Source organism: Rhyacophila brunnea, unplaced genomic scaffold (assembly GCF_057557595.1).
Source record: "Rhyacophila brunnea isolate RB1 unplaced genomic scaffold, BYU_Rbru_1.0 scaffold_6, whole genome shotgun sequence".
Lineage (NCBI taxonomy): Eukaryota > Metazoa > Arthropoda > Insecta > Trichoptera > Rhyacophilidae > Rhyacophila > Rhyacophila brunnea.
In genome coordinates, this window is record NW_028233276.1 from 41,340,461 (window position 1) to 41,359,251 (window position 18,791).

At 29.0% G+C, this 18,791-nt stretch overlaps 1 protein-coding gene across 1 annotated transcript; it reads right to left on the bottom strand.

Annotated features, from left to right (window-relative positions):
* Window positions 1-8,614: 8,614 nt before the first annotated feature.
* Window positions 8,615-13,644, bottom strand: LOC147065688 (U-scoloptoxin(01)-Er1a-like). The gene is made up of 3 exons (XM_085956885.1): window positions 13,471-13,644; window positions 9,667-9,809; window positions 8,615-8,705 (listed from the first exon to the last, which is right to left on the bottom strand). Exons 1-3 carry the CDS (start codon window positions 13,639-13,641, stop codon window positions 8,615-8,617), a joined length of 405 nt encoding a protein of 134 aa, XP_085813011.1. The 5' UTR covers window positions 13,642-13,644.
* Between the last annotated feature and the right edge of the window lie 5,147 nt (window positions 13,645-18,791).

The window sequence follows — 18,791 nt, forward strand, 5'->3', positions numbered from 1 at the left end:
GTAGAACACAAAAGAGAGACTATTTAGTTCCCTCTCTAGGTGCATCGATATAAAAAATAAAGTATTTTATAGTGCTCACTCTGACAATTATTAGAAGAAGAAACCACTGCATAACGCCTATTTTTCCCTATAACTCGTTCTTTTTTCTTCCCTTAGACCTTAGACGAAGAAGGGCCATGAGCTCGTTATTAATACCTATAAAAACACGAGTATAATGAGAATAAGAGGCCTTTTGGCCTTGGTTCGTCATATTATACCTATATATAATAGAATATAATGTTGTATTGGTTTCGTTTTAGTATTGGTTTCAAAAGTATTTTCACTGCAAAACTTTTTTAAATATATCTCGAAGGACAAAAGCAAGTATTGCATGGAAATAAAAGGTATCAATAGTTAGTGATATCGGTATCATAATATCAGTCAAAACTATTAATATTTTTTGACATCCCTAGATGCGTCTTGGTCTTAAGATATTGACTTTCAAAATTTCATTGCATCGTAAATGTTTAGATTCATCAACATTAATTAATCTATTGTTTGGTTACTTTTACTTTTTATTCAAAATCCGTGGCTTTAATTAAGTTAATCAATCTATTGTCATTTTTTTAATACAATCAATCTGCTGATTTAAAATTAATTTTTTTATATCTTTTTTTATGTTGTCACCCTTAATAATAAGTATATTATTTGATGGTTATATTAAATTACTTACTTGTTTTTATATTATTTCTGCTCATTTTCAATGATTAAATGGTTACCATAGGCAGATCAGCCGTTAAGACGCAAGTCACATAACGTATTTTTTCGAAACAGGTACATTTATAATATGTAAATTAGGAATTTTAAAAAAATGTGGTAGAATGGTAGTTATTATATTCGTTTTCCCTATCCATAATATATATAGTTTCAATTTGAAAAAACTTAGAAATTAGATAGGAATTGAATTTTCTCGTGATTGAATATACACGTCATGATGAAAGGTTGTAGCATAGTACATAAAATATATAGCTTGGAAAAGTATAAGAAATATATAATCTATAGGTAAATATTAGAAAAAATCTTGGATCAAGTACAATTGAAATACAATATTGAACACATTATTTAAAAAAATATACTAACGACCAGGGTACTTTATGGAATTTAAATTTGAATTCTGACTATGTTTTTCCTATTATATTTGAGTCGTTTTTGCAACCCGGGTTCCTCCGTTCGGCATATTTGGTAAATGAGCACATGCATAGCAATTTTTTTATACATAATAAAACACCATGTATATAATATATTAAATATGTGCATATAGTTAAATTGGTAGCTTACTAGTGAGCATCAAATTCAACTATATCTACGACCTTTTCTATGTTTTTTACACTTTTCCATTTAATTTTCATTCCATCAAAATGGGGATAATTAATTTACCATTTGACACAAATTTATGTAAACTTTAGCAAAGGATTCAGGGATTTACCTTATATTTAACGGTGATTTAGGTATTAATTAGTATTCACCACATTATTATACTATTTAGATTTTATACGTTTTTTATACCAAGCGTAAATACCTAATGATACATTAATTCCTTGATTTTATATGTAACAAAAACATAGGTATATATATATATATATTGAACTATTAAACACGTTGTCAATTATTATCATCATCATCACCATACCATACTTATGACCGTCCCACCCGAAGAATATAGACTATCCGCATGGGAAGCGAACCTAGCCTCTGAGGGTCTCAAAGATTAGGTAAAGCCAGCAGAGCATCTCCCACCCGGAGCCAGTCTCGCGTACATGGAAAGCCCTAAACATACTGAGAACCATGGTAGGGCGCACTCGAGACAACATTGTGAAGTAGGGGTTCTCTGATGACCAAACCTGCGAGGGCGGTGAAATACAAACCATGGAGCACCTCTTTCCATGCAAGGCTTGCCCAGTAAGCTGCAATTTCGACAAGATCCTATAATCTGAGGAAAATGGTGTTGCCTTTGCCAACTTCTGGAGTAACATATTGTATCTATTGAAGACCCGACACGACAAAGAAGAAGAAAATCATCAGAAACATCCCAAAGCAGATCCTATGCTACTTCTTCCATATTACATTATTCTAGGTCAGTGTGCTCCAAGTGTATACGCCAGCCACTTTAGCATCTCCGTCAACACCGTCCAACTAACGGAGTTTTCACCTACCAACTGACCTTCAACCATCCGGTGTGGTATCCAGGATTCCCCTCGGCGGATGGGAATTCTCTATTATTTCCAAATGGCTCATCCATAATGTTAATATATGTATAAAATTGATAGTATTATAAATATTTGAAAGTTTTAAATTGTAAAAACGTTACCTTAAAAACAATCAAAATTCTCACGAAAACACAACCAGAGTTAAGGAAATTGCTTCAAAAATACTTGAAATATTCCATCGATTTAGTTTGCATGCACACAATAAGTATCGACAGACATCGGTTCGAATAGATATCACGATTGTTGCGAAATTTATATTATAACAAAAGCGCAGCAGTGTCCGAATATTGTGCAAAATATAGCGATGTACATTTCAGATACCCGCTTGGAATTTCAAATCGTGTACATGGGAAAATGCATACATTTGCATTGAAAAATCTGAAAGCTATAATACAAAATGTAAACACGAATGTTGACATAGAACTTTGTTGGCAAAATGCCACCTGTGTCATATGTCAGTACATAAAATAATATTGTTTATATATATTTTCTTTGTAATATGTATGTCAACTACTGTTAATCAATAAAAATAGAAAAAGGAAATACCTAGAAAACAGTTTATTAAAATTTGTATTAGAATTACAGTATTTTTAAGTTACAAAATTAGTCTTAGTTAAAAGAATTACTGTTTTGTTATATTAGCAATTTGTCATCCAGGCAAGATTTGATTTTACTTCCTTACCCTCTAAGTCTTCTCGTCCATTTTCTCGGAGGATACCGTGACATTATGAATGTTAGAATATCTTAGGAATCATGTCGAGGATGTTCAATAGAAACTAATTTTCACATGTCAATCTACCGTAATATGAATCACTAGTATTAATTTAAATAAACAACATTGCATCATGCATTTTAGTAATAATATATTATATACATACTTACATAGAATAGATTATAGTACTGATTGATATAAGTACGATTTAAAATTTATATTCTTTTCCTTGAAATTTATTATTTGAGATTACTTTAAAAATGTTCTTTATATCAAGTCAACTTTATTATCTCAATTATAGAAACCTTATGCCAAATTCAACGTGAAAATATGTACTTTTTAATTACTCTTTTTTTACTACTTCGGTCCTTAATAAGTTCACGATAAAGTATTTTACTTCACAATCTTGCGCATAAATTTGTTAGTATTCATTTCATTATTTTTTTCTTATCAAATTAAATTATAATAATATATTGAATCTCAAAAATATTGAAACCTAGTATTTTGATTCCGATGATACAAAGTATATTATTAAGCTACCAGTAAAACAAGTTTTCTGAAAACACATCTTCCAAATAGAAATAGAAATAGGTTGTAATCTAAACGGATAACTTATTTATGATAATAATGTTTGGTCAAATTATAAATATTTGAATATTTATTTAACTAAGTCAGTGATCGTATATATATGAATTCAATTTATTTTTAGTTCAATATTGTGTATCTACTTTCTAACATTTTTGTTCCATTATAAGATTTTAATGTTTAAAACCTTTTTCCTTCTTCATTATAAAAACCTATATTTAAATAGTATAGATTCGTATATAATTATTACATTAGTTATTACTAATATTTTGTTACTACAGTTTAACGTAATATATGCCAGGATGTCATAATATACCTTCGTATTACGGCATGAATAAAATTATTGGTATATACAAAAAAACTTTTTAAAAACCCACCATGCATGACATCAATTATCTCAACAATTAGGTATTCATGATTTAATCTCTTAATTAGAAATCAATCGCTAATAATCTTTTGGCAAAGAAAGCAATATACATTGCATTAATAACAACTGAGTTAGATTTTTAAGATGCTATTGCAGAGTTTGCTAGGCTATTTCAAAATTGTGATACAAATAATTTTCTTCGCATTGTCATGCAAAAAATCCATTGCCAGATTTGTGGGAAAAAATCATACATCTATTATATTATAATAAATATAAACATACATTCATAGACCTAAAGTGATGTTTTTTCGATGTCTTTATTTTAAGACATAATTAGGTACTTATTTGTCTTTCAATAATTCGTCAAACGATTATTTTCCGACTGCTTTTCTACAAGGCATGCTCATTTTACAATCTTTTGAATCTCGTAGGTCACTTCTGCTCTTGATACATTTTTGCCAGCTATCACGAGGGATGGTTTCTAATTCTTATTTCCTAAAGAATTTAAATTTATATGCGCCTGTCAATTACCTACGTGGTCGCAGACATGGCCTCTTCCGGGTCAGAACTGTTTCAAAATTAGCGCTCTTGCAAGACTGGTCATGCGCTCCTTAAAGTCATAGACATTTTCAAATATGTGCTGTACAATCTATTTTTTAAATTTTATTTTACTGAATAAAATTGTTTATGTTTTTTTTTCTTTTCACTTGTAAGAGTAATAATTTTGTTATACTGTAATGTCATGTTGTGAACGTCCTGAATTTTGATTTGTTATATCCATAGTATTTTGTTTTCTTAAATAAATAAATATACTGCCAGTAATAATAATTTTGAATATATTATGTACTCCTTAATTTGTGTACTTTAGTAACTTAATAATTTAATTGTATAGATAAAACTTCAGAAAATACTTTCTTTTCGGTGTATGGGTACTATTAATTATAATGTACTGGTTGCATTTAAAAGGCCTTTATATTATAAGAATTGTAATTAGAATTAATGTCTGCAATGAAGTATATCCACTCCTCAAATATTGCGATGTAAAATTAGCATGTCTTCAAGTTGAATCTTGAAATACATTTCAAAATGTCATAAATCTGCTATTGTATGCAACGTTGTTTAGTCAATTTACCTGACTGTAATATCAATAGTGCGGCTTTTTAGAACACCAAATTTAAATTTTTCTAATGAACATTTGCACATCTACATGAATACTTATTTAATTATCCAGTGTAAGATAATATGAGGTGTCTAATTACACAAATCTATTACTACACATAACTAAATTTATGGTAAATGTAGTATTTTGTATCAAGGGTAACTGGTAGGTTTAACGTTTGTTTTTTTCTATGATACTTTATTTTAAAATTAGAACAATCTGACCATTTTTATTAGCTGATAATTTTCTTTGTCTAATAAATGTATGACACCTAAAATAATATTGTATCAACCTTTTAAATAATCGGTTTGTATAAATCATTAGGTTTATACACATTAGGCGGCCATATACATACAGTTTTCGTAAGAGGTTGAACATACCAGTTAATACTGATACCGAGAAGAATGGTGGAGAACTCACATGTAGACTGGCAGGTTCTTCACAAGTACCACTTCGATTGAGGGATGTGTGACGTCATTACGGGATATGATTATAATTATAGATAACACATATTTTTGATTTAACAGCCTGCGCAGACTAGATTTATTTACACTAAATTATACAGGTTAGAAATACATTGACGGGTATTATATCATAGGTTACATTGTAGATTACAACAGAGAAGACACGTTATTATTACTGGCCATTGCCGCAACACTTTTAATTTATTCGAAGCAAACACTGATGCGGGTTAGTATATTTAGGCGTATCGCTGGGATCAACACCGAAACACTTTATCGGGCACGTGATCCGTTTGAAGGTGGTCGCACGAATTATTATTAACACGATAATGGGAAAATAGATTCACTGATTTACAACGTCGAGAAAAGCGCGGTATTTTTCGCGTGGAAGAACACCGCCCGGCTATTCCGAGCGCGCAGCCCATGGCACACGGCCCCTTTTGCTTTCCCCGCACAATCTCTACTGTCTCCTTTATCTGCCACGAACCTATGGGTGGTGAGACAGGAGGGAGGGGCAAAGGGATGAAACAACTTACGGTAAATTTTTGTTTGTCTCCCGGCAAGTTACCATTTCCTAGTAGCTGGGCTTAGGTACTCGCCCTTTTTGCCGCTGTTGAAATGTGCCGTGATGATGTTATTTCGTAAATCAGGGGTGGTGAACCCTAATTCGAAGGCGTTTGATTAGGTTGCGGATTTGTGATTTGAAACTGCGGGCCAGGGGTTTTTTCGTCTGGTGACAATACGTAATGGCGGCCATACAGTTATCTTTGGTAGATAATCTGCTGCGGCCATAGACGGGCACTTTTCGACCTGGCAGATGTGTGCCAGGTTCAAACTGCCAGCGACCCCCTATTCCCGTGTTTTTGTAAAACTGTTGGAATTTCAACTAGCCAAAAGTTCTCGTTTGACGTTAGATGTTGGTAACGTAAAGTAGAATATACCGCGCGATACAACTGCGGCTAGTGTTGCTTGTTATAAAATACAAATTCATTTATTATTAAAAATGTAATAATATTATGTACGCGGAGATCGCAAATATTATATTTTATTTATTTTTACGAGAGTAAAACAAAGTTATAGTTATTTATGTAAACATATTATTTTATACAATATAATATAAATGTTAAAATTTTAGAGAGCATTATAAATATTAAGTTATGTGAAAATATAGACTAATAACTCAGTACTCAAATTTTATTTATTGTAGGTAGTGAATATTACAAATTATTAATTTAAGACGTTCACAACATAAATTAATATACCTGACAATGTCGCTAAATCTAAATAAAATTTAAGTTTATATTTTAATAATATCATAGTAATTAATTATTATACTGATGATTGATGTTAATATAATGTTGTGGCATGTTTAAATTTATTGTATATAAAATCAATACCTTCATAAATATTACCATTAAGTAGGAAATAATTTATTCAAAAGAAAATATTATATTTTATATTTACACGAATGTGTATAATATTGTTTCGGTGAATCGATAAAATACACAATCCACTAGCAAAATCATGATTTATTTTACCAACGTCATAGGTGTGTATTTTATGTCAATTTGTTTCTAATAAAAACAATTATTACCATAATAAATTCAAAGTTAAATTATTCGTGCATCAATATCGTTCAAGTATACTCTACTTAAAACTAATTGAAACAATACACCTGTGTAATATCTCCGCGAACCTAACCTCCATAGTTTTTGACACTTGCTCTGCCACAGAAAATAACTGTACGTATATGGGCACGTCTGTTGACAGTTCGATAGATTTAAATGGGGTAGTTAAACTGATATGTGGTGTGGCCACTAACGTACAGTTATTGAACAGTTATTGTCTGTGCCATGTTCAACCTGTTACAAAAACTGTACGTATATGGCCACCTATTCTCTTGTATGATTTTGGCGCATTTTATAAGTTATTGTGTGAAATTTCTCATAGATTATATTATTATATCTATGTAATTTGTGTTAGATTTTTGCTATATGTATGACTTATCGATTTTTGTATGCGTAGATTTTATCCAATAAACATTATCTGGCACTTATCTAATATAGAAACTTATTACAATAAATTATTATAATAACATCAATAATAAAAGAGAAAAACTAAGCTAGAGAGACAGTAAAAGAAAAATCGTTTTTCTTCGCTTTTAGCGTACCATATAGTCAATGAGTTTACAAGAGTGCATAGTTAAATGGATTTTTTAGAAGATTATAGTCAAGAATTAATTATATTTACTTTAAAGTAGTTAAATAGTCATTTGGCATATAATATAATATATATTTACAGACTGCTATGAACATATAATGCAGGACGAATAAACAGTAAGAGGGAATGAATATGTGCGCATCCTCTAAGATATTTATGATGATAAAAGAAAACTTATACGGTCGTGACTGAGATGGCTGAAGTGCACCACAAGAAATTTTAATATGCATACCTAAACAAATTGAAAAACAGTAGCGCTGGACCTCCATTACTAGTAACGAGGATCAACATAACATGTCACCATATAATAATCTGAAGCCATTTGCCGTGAATTAGGGCTTAGATGCTGGGCTTATTTTATTACTATATTATTATGATAGTCATGCAATAAAACGCAGGAAATATTAAACGGAGTGTCCTCAAATATTACTACAATGCGGATTTCGTTTAGGTGACATAGTTTAATGCATATTATAGAAGCAGCTATTGAAAATAACATATTCCTTAACACGTGTCTAAATTTATCCCATAGTTTAAGTCTTCTCACATTTTTACAGCCTTAGTCAGAAAGCAACCAAATTCTCATTATGTTTGTATTCCTTGCATTGAATCATCCCAACTACTGTCAATCAACTACTAAACTATGATAATAATTTAATAGCAACACCATCTTTTCAAGATATAAATAATCGATTAAAACTGTTTTATATTCTCATTAAGTATATAACTAAATAAAGGAATACAATAATGAATTAATATTAAAATACAAAGACACAGTTGGTAGAAATTTTATTATTTTTATATTATATGAATGAAATGGCTATTTGAATAAATATTTACATGAATGAAAAGTATGAATGGTTTTTAATAGTAATCATTGTAAGCTGCTTTTTTTATTTCTTCTTCTGGCTTCGGCTTGGGAGCAAATGGATTTTTCTCAGGATCGGCGTTTAAGCTAAAAAATATCATGTATTTTAGTTATAAAGTCATTTACCGCAGTTTAAAATACGGTTCCATGACAAAAAAAGAACAGTGACAAAATAGAACATGACAAAATAGAACATGACAAAACAGAACAGTGACAAAACAGAACAACGATAAATATAACTATGACCTTTCAGGAAAAATATAAATTTAATATTTAAATTGTCCTATCTCTATTATGTTAATAGATTTTTAATAGTACAAATTTTCAATACGCCATAATAAATCAAATTATATACCTAATTTCTGCATTCCTAATCGCTAGAAAGCCTCAAGTAAACGGGACTTTGCCGGCAAGCTTAGGATATCTCATCTCAATCAATATAATATGTTCAAAACGATTGGGTAACTAGGTACAAGGAAATAATGACCTAACCTAACCTAACCTAACATAACCTAACCTAACATAACCTAACCTAACCTAAATAGATTCCACAAAAATTAATGTTTCATTTTTCCCCTGGCTGGTCTGTTTTGTTTCTGTTCTGTTTTGTCATGTTCCGTTTTATCATTTTCTGTTTTGTCATGTTCAGTTTTGTCATGTTCTTTTTTGTCACTATTCTGTTTTGTCCGGTTAGCTAGAATACATATTTACAATAATAACGAATTTAAACACTTTAGAAACTACATAAAAAAAACATTTATTAAATTATATTGTTTATTTAAAAATAATCGCAATTGGCTTATGTTTTAATTAAGTATATTGGATATATATTAGTTATCATTAAAAATAAAAGAATGTAGATGAGAATTTAATTTAATTTTTCTAAAATGTATTGTAAAATATAATCATATAATAATGATTAAAAAATTATAATAAATTACTCATTGATAGTAAAATAAAACAAATTTATATTTTGTGTTAATTTTACTAGCGCCGTGCGGAAATACAATGAACTAAGAAAATTTTAAATTAAAAATGTTTACTTTACCTGTACAGAGATGGTGCTTGCGCGCAGTCAACGTTGTACCACCAATCGCAGGCGAAAATGTGCTGGTTGAACAATGTTCCGTTTGCGCACAAAAACGAAGCTCCTTGGTCGCCCTCGCGGCCATCGTGGCAAGTGTGGTAAGCCTGTAATATAAATGGTTTGAATCTGAGATTTGCAACTTTCAGAAACTCTGCTAGAGTTTTCTAGTAATAATAGTTATGTTGCATCGTCTACTGACCGTAATTATTATTTAATGCCATACAATTAATATCTTCTATTGTTATTGAGTTGTCATTTCATATTTTAGAAAATTCATAATAAAATATGATATTTTAGAGAAGTTTTAGAGTATAAAATTTTCTCTAGTATAGAAAACAGAAATGAATTCAAACTAACATCAACGGAATCGATTATTAGGTATTTTATAAACTAAAATAATGTGCCTAATTTATGTACCTATTTAATAAGATTATTTAATATGCTTATTGGTGATGTATTTCGACAATAATTTATAAAACAACTTTTCTAATAAGGTAAATAATATAAGATAGATAAGAAGATCATAATAATAATAACTGTAATATTTAATGAATAGGTACTGGATGAAATCAAGGAAAAACAGTAAGTTCATTCCTAAGATTCAAATTATTATATAAATACTATTTTAGCAGTGTTAAAACATGATTCGTTATGGACTATTTTGTAAGTGCTACATTTTGCAACTTAAGTACCAAACACTGTGGTTGATGTTAGTGACAACTTGCGGAACTATATTAAAAATTATGCGGTTTAAAGATATACTATTTGATGAAATATTGCATAAAAGCAACAATCTAGCTGACATTACCGTTAAGTTACACAAGTTTTCTAATTTCCTCGAGAGTAGTAAAACAAAGAAACCTTTGAGAAATAAAATAAAGAATGTATCCGTCATGAATATCACTAGCTAGTTAATTATGTATAACTGCATAATTTATGACCTTTCATCACTTGAAATTTGGCTATTCATCAATATGGAAAAATTATAAGTTAATTATCTGTAATTTTAGGCCATGGTTTTGTTTCTAATTCAAAACCCTACATTAATAGTACTAATACTTATCACATATATTTGGTAGGTATTCGTACAAAATAACAATAAAAATCACAATGGCATTTTTTTCTACTGCTTAATAATACAATAAATATGGATAGTTCGGGGTTCTTTGAAGGACAGAAGGCGATCGCTTCATCAAAAAGTGCCAAAATCTTAACCTTGCGGTACAACGTTATAAATTAATGTAGTTTAATAAACAATGGCGGCCTGTTTCACCGGCTAGGTTTTGTAAGAAAGTCTTAAAACTGTCAAAAAATTTAAATTAATTCTGTCCTCGATCTATTAATGCAGATTACTTAATTGCAATAAAATTAATTATAAATATACAAATACATAAGTTTTATTCTTAATTTATAAAAAATTAAAAGTCAATAGTTGAACTGGAATTGATTAATTTACAATTGAGAATTAATATATTTTTTTAAATAGATATACAAACGAGAAGAATCTAAAAGATGTACGTAGGTATAAAATATATTAAGTATTTAACAATATGTTAAGGCTATACTTCAGCTGAGACATGGTCTAAAAAGATCGTGACTACGCGACGCGCAGATTGTGCAAACAACGCGTGACGAACAAAACATAATTTTGTCATAAAAATTCAACATGCGTCCATTTATATGTTTATTGTTATATTAGTAATAATAATATCATATTCATTGACATGTTTTCTTTATCTAGTAAATGCGTAACGTTTTTTAGTCATCTTTACACGATTTAAGAATAGATTATTTCTCCGACGCACTCACAAAACAAATTTACGTGTTCACAGCTCGACTATCGCTCTACGATTGGCAACGAGTGCGAAATTACGTCCCACCTATTATTGAAAAGTATTTGCCGTTTCACTGATGTATGTTCTTAATAACATCGTAAAGAATTCACTCGGTTTTGTATTTTAGACCTGAACGCATTGTAAAGCAAGGAACTTCCTCGCAATTATTTATCGCTATCAACGTAAATATACTGAAACTCCATACACCGTCACATTCTCGGACCATGTTGGACGTGCATATTGTAGTAGAATGAATGGAGTTAACTTTTCAAATTTATTCTGGGCTTATTGATATCTCCCAGCATTAACTGTCCAATACCCTGAATGTAAACGTACAATAATAATAAATTATGAGTAAGTATTATGTTTACTTATATTTTTACTTCAATCAAATCTATGTTATGGGAAGAAATCTTTTTTGACATTTTGACAAATTTGACATTAAATTAGTAGAAAGACTTACTTAGTATTTTTAAAATCACTAAACATAATAGGCATTGTGGGAAAATATCACCACAGAATATAGACTACTTACACTTCATGAAGGATTCGTTTGGACTTTTTGTATCACAATAATTTATGACAATTTCAAAATATTTTTGTTCTATTTAAATAAGTAGGTACCTATAATGAAACAAATAATATTCTATGCCTTCAAATTATTGAAACATAGTGACATGTATATAAGATGTCGGCCTGTTTTTACGTGTTTTTATAATCTGCGTACAATGTAGACAGGTAGGTACTTAATGTTTATCTAAATAAAATAAAAAATATGGCTACGAATGCCAAATATTTTGATTCATGTTTAACCCTGGAAAATACATCTTAGAGCATAAAAGTTTTATAATATCTACTACAAATTAATTTGCTTGCAAAATTTTAATGCTATCAGTATATTTTGTAATAGTACCTAACTTTTTTTCAGCTTTACGTTCATATTATATTAATGCTCCGACTCTATAGATAAAGATTTTCTTCAATATAATTGAAAGCAAACTATTCTTGGAAAATAATCGTAATATAAAATAAAACCGATTGTGACTTAATTCGCAAAATTTATTAATATCGGAACCAAGACTAGTATTGTATTATATAATATTATTTTATGTACAGTGACATTATTTTGAAATATATTATGTATGATGAAACTGAGACCAGGTTAAAAAGAAATGGATATATTTTATTGAATATAAATATTTACATACTGTTAATTTACTTGTTACTTATTACATTATTATAATATGACCTTTTTTATCGTTTGAATAAAATTGTGAACAATAAATAAGTACATAAGTATAATTACATTAAAATAAATGCTACTTGTTAATTTAATGTTTATAATTTAATATACTTATATCAAAACCAGTACCTATACTGATAATAAAATAATCTCGTAGATTAAGCAATAATGAGCCCGACTCATCAATTTTATACTTTTTATAAATAACTTTTATTTGAATTATCAATTTGTGTCTTAAAACAATAATTCAAAAAATATAATCTTTTTTTTTAAATATGCGTTAATTGAAAGTCAGATTTTTACTTGTATTTACCTAAATCATATTTTATAGATAATATTATTATTATCCTCTAAATTTAGTATGTGAGTTCTTTGAGATTAAGATCTTTTGAGTTCCAATTCATAGTTTTAAAATATATTTTTTAATTATAAAAATTATCGATTTCTCCAAAATATTCAAGTGTATTTTAATTTATATTTAAGTTCGAATTAAAAAAATGTTTTTTTATATTTACATTATTAACTATTTAAAATAAAAGATATATCGAATTCATAAAAAATACTAAAAACATTACAATTATTCTTAAAACACAGCAAAAATGTCGTTTAATAAACGTTTTAGTAACGGATTAATATACCTATATCTAAGTATAAATAAAAAAACAATCCTTTGGTGGTAATTCGTACCTGACATCCAGTTTCAACGTTAGCGTACATTCCTGGGTGGACTGGGACATCTCCGCAGTGGAAGTTGGTGTGTGGAACCGAGTGGTAGAGAGGATAGTCTACTCCGGGAACTCCTGGGATCTTACTGAAGTCCTGGGGTTTCTCATGATCACGCAGGGGTTTCTTCTGCATTATTTTTTGTTGGGGGTAATAGTAGTCTGGTTGGGGTTGGTATTGATAAACTTGGCCATATTTCTGTGAAAAGAGACAAATATCAATAATAATTTATAAAAACCAAGTAAGTTACCATGTTTGCTCCAAAATGGGACATACAGACTCCCACAGAGTGAAGTTTATAGTAACATACTTTTTATTAACCATTCACCCAATGCATTGGGTCCTGGTATGACTGAACAAATATTCATTGAAAAAAATTGTGTCTAGTGGAGGAATCGAATCCATCACCCATAATCTCAGGAGTAGCCGCTCTACAAACCAGGTCACCTAAGTGCAAGAGTTAATTATACAAATATTTTAAATAATTAAAATAATAAAAGAAGTTATATTTCCACATTACAAACATTGATCAAACAAACTATACGTGTAACTGTAGATACAATCAATTAATATAAAATGAAAAGTTTACACATACTAGTATAAGCACACAAGATTAATTTTGTATCAAGCATGAGATATGAGAAAATTTATAATACGTTCTATTGTTAATACACGCGATATTATTTCAACATAAAAAGTGATTTAAAAAATGTATGTCAATGACATTTTCAACTTACGTCTGCCCTCACAGCATCCGCTCCAATGCAGCAGACAATAACACTCAAAGCCAACAAAATTAAAGACTTTTCACTCGTATTGCACATTTTTTTAAATATTATATTATGATTAAATTTAAAAAACTGAATTTAACTGTAATTTTAAACAATTTTATTCAATTGTGCTGGAGCTTTGCAAACACGTCAACTCCTTGCAAAGTACTAGTTATCAGTAATATATTATAAGTTGCGACCCATAAGAACACTATGGTAAAAGCAAAAGTGTAGTTAACCCGCTCGATTCACGTCGTTTTATGCAATATTGTCAAAAATATAATTTTAAACATTACACAATATAATCAATACAATTTAGTATACATAAAAAAACACGAGATATAATATTATTTATTTAGAAGAAAGCTTATCATATTATAAACCATATCAATATAACTTTGCAGGGTATTTTTTAAATTTATATTTGAAATAATGAAATAAAGGAAGACTACTTTCTTGTGTTGCAATTACATGACCATTACTTATCATTTTTTTAATAGTTAAATACCTTATAATTAAACAAGCTATAATATAGTAAATAAAGAAATTATATTATACATGAATTATTTTCTTGAAAACATAATATAATATAACACCGTATTATTTTTTAACAAAAGAGATAAGTAATACAAACCATTAGCAATATAAAAAAAATAATATTGTTGACTGAGACTATGTACTTAATAGTTAGTGTTTAATTTAATGAAATTCGAATGTAATAATATGAATTGATGTAAATTTTGTATTATTCTATTTGAATAGTTTTCAGCGACGTGAAAATTACACGTACGTATTACATATTTGCTATATCATTGCTTTCCGTAAGTTCTTTTACTAGAAAGAGATGGTCGTATAGCATTGAAATAAAAAATAACGTATTGTTAGTGGAAAATTTTAGACAGTAAGGTTCTAACTTTACAAGATTCAATAATAACAATAATTTTGTATAGATTGGTATCAATATTTGATAATAACGCTGTCATTATTATCAAATGTTTAATAAGTGCGACTTGGTACTTACTTACGAGCATTCCGTTTGTTTTTATTTGGTACTTATTGTAAATGTTTTATTTAGACACGAATTTGATATAAATACTATAATAACATCTTTTTCTGATAAAATAGCTCAATATGAACTATTCTACAGCCAATTGCATAATATATACAAATTTCCGTGTACGTTTTCAGACTCTAATCACATTCATATATGGTAAATTGTTTTATACTTACCCCATGTTAATAATATGCATAGTACCTTAAGATGCTGAAAGGGAAAATCTATGTTGCTATGAACAATTTAAATAGAATAGTGTAAAACATAAATTAATTATAATTTATTTTTCGTTACCTGTTTCAAAGATTTTTTTTAAATCGCAGCATCTATATAAGTAGTTTCTATTATTTTCACTTGCAATTAAATTTGTCCTTCGATTGTTATAATTTTATTAGTTTTCTTCTGCTACCTAAAGCGTGTGTATCTTTACGACGGTCATTTTAGTCCATAGATATTTTTTGCGTATTCCACCAATTCTGCATATCTCATTAATTTAGAAGGTGAGGGATAAAGCCATCATGCGTGATTTCAATTAGATCTTAGTTGAATTTAATAAACAACAACAATTCACACGCTGTCAAAAAACTCAAAAAATATATTATGTTATTTGTACAGGGATATAAAAATTAAAAATAAGTATTAAGAAGTTCGTTTTTTTTACTTTGGAAAGATATCTGAATAAATTACACCGTGATTGTAAAACCAAGGCATCTGTAAAAGACATATTTCGGATATATTAGGGTTTGAAGTCTTCGTTTTGTTAGGAGAAATAGAGTTTCTAAAAAAAACCATAATATTTGGTTTATATCTACATTATATTGCGTGTTCTTTGAGTTACTTCACTTTTACATTTTCAAGTTCACGACTTTTGCAGTTGTTTTGCATTTAATCTCGAAATTGAAAAATTTACAAGATTCCTTGGTTTTGCACTCACGGTGCGAAATTGCATAGTAAAATGATGATATTGTGTGCATTGTACAGACATATTGGTATTTTGAATGTTTTATATGTACCTATTTATCGAATTATTACTGAAAAAAACCAACGACGTATTTTACGCCATAAAAAACTAATTCGCAAACATAAAAATACACTTATGGATAATCTTTTTGATAATAATGTATTCTTTAAATAGGATGACTAGTACAAGTAAAGTAGTGACATCGAAGGGGTATATAAGTCAGTGCCGTAGGGTATGTATTACACACTGCAAGGTACATAACCCCAAGTTACGGTATCTTACTTCACGCGACACACTGGTTAAAAAAAATCTCTCCGTTCAACTTTCTCTGCTGCAAGTAACTCCCGGTCAAATGCACTATAAAATATTGACAATAAAGTAAAGGAATGTCTACTAAAATTAAAACGAAAATAAAAGCACTGAAATTTTAAACTTTTTCTCTAACCCGGTAATATATTATGAATGACCCATTTTTCTACATTTTTAATAATGTTATATAACCAGAAACGTAATAATACTAAGATACAAACGTTATTTAAAACCAAAAAAGACAATATGAAGTAATTACGTATTGATTATGTAATTTCAATAATGAACGGGTAGACTAGGCTAAGTTATGTAGATGTATCAAGTATTAGGTAGAAAAAACACCAAGTTAAAAATTAATAAAACAAAAATAAATTTACCAAAAATATAACCTTATATTAATACTCAAACAATGTAATATACATATCAACTGTATAAAGGAAAAACTACGTAATACATACAAATCCGGTTTTACAGGAGACACAAAAACGTTTTTGTTATAGTTTTCGGTTAAAGATAAAATACGAAACAGACATAAACTGTTTTGACATAAACAGACATAAACTGGCTTAAAAACCTCCGTGATTGGTACTAGTGCAGCTCCACCAAACTATTCCGGGTAGCAGACGACAAATATAAGATTGCCTTGATGGTGGCCGACCTCCGCTAGGGGATGGCATAATAAGAAGAATATGATGGTTGAGTCGTTTTTCCCACTTTACTTCTTTCTTTTTATAAAAATTTACAGCTAAATTTAGATAATAAATCGGCGTCTGCAGCCCACATCCTTAGTTATCACACACATAATCATGTACAACATTATTATCTAATAAAACCTAATTAAAAAAACTGAGGGTTACGTCCTTTTTCTTTTCTAGAGTCGAATAATTTATTAGTTATTTGAAACAATTTCAATTGGATGATAAACACAATTTCACTATCTAAATAAATTGAATCACCGTCATAAATGATGGAGCTATTTTGAAAATTGAATCAGTGTTACTCAATAGAACATAATACATATTATTTGGGACAATAAAATTTTAATAAATATTGTTTATTTTATAGCAGAGAGTATAAAATATTCATTATGTCAAGGACGGCATCTTTATATTTATCATTCTTAACTGTGATATTTTTTTTATAATTTCTGTTAATAGACAAAGCTTTAATTTGATGAAAATCATTTAGGGGTTGTTAAATATATTTTTACGTCATATTATTAAATAACATAAACATTTCAAAAATACTGGCTACGTTTTTTATATAACGAGCGGAAATAATTTTTCCATGTATTGATTTACGCTAAAAAATATAATTTGAACCTTAAACTCAAAATGTAATTTCCTTTAAGTATAAATATTTTTTCTTATTGCATTCTCGAATCAACTAGTATTTCCCTAAAAGACTGAAATGACCGAGTTATGAATATAGAAAAAGCACCTTTATTCATAATATAAATTATATAGACCGTGAATATACATTGCAAACAGCATATTGTTTGCCATAATAACGGCGGTAGCCTAATTTCGAAATCGCAATCGATCGCTTATATCATAAAATAACTTATAGCGTTTTATTCAAACGGACGCATAAAAAAACTGACAAGCACCGTCGGTCGTTCGGTCACTTTCGATAATTAAGGTCTCCATAATAATAAAACAGCAAAGAGTTTTTGAACTTAATTTTAGTGTTATCGCATTTGAACTAGGGGTTCAAATCTTCAAAATGTGTCATTATACATCGATAACATCAATATATAAATTTACTCTCGCATATAAAATTATCCGATATCTCAAAAATGTCTTTATTATATTTTTTCAGATATTATATTAAATTTATAGAATTTACATTTTACAACACTCTCAATGCGTTAGTAGAATGATACGATGATTTTGTAAAGACATGAATAAAGATTTGTAATAGTGTCCCTACGTATAAAATAACACATGGATTTAGTACACAAAATTGGTTTAACACTCGTGTTTTGCTGATTTTCAGTACCTAAACTTTCTAAAATCTACTGTTTCTGATAAAAAGATTTAAGAATAAAGAATTTTGAAACTACGAAATAGGTCGTAACTGGCTACTTGTATACAATATATAGTACGTATTCATGGACAGTTTTAATATTATATTGCTTATGTTAGCAGGATAGGTCAATTAACCATATTGCAATGTCATTTTTCAACAA

What these genes read in the sequence shown, in the direction of transcription:
- LOC147065688 (XM_085956885.1), bottom strand. Translation starts at nt 13,641, where the DNA reads ATGCAGAAGAAACCCCTGCGTGATCATGAGAAACCCCAGGACTTCAGT. An exon ending in ACGTTGAAACTGGATGTCAG is followed by an intron (nt 9,810 to 13,470) that starts GTACGAATTACC and finishes TTTATATTACAG; the next exon opens with GCTTACCACACTTGCCACGA. An exon ending in CAAGCACCATCTCTGTACAG is followed by an intron (nt 8,706 to 9,666) that starts GTAAAGTAAACA and finishes GATATTTTTTAG; the next exon opens with CTTAAACGCCGATCCTGAGA.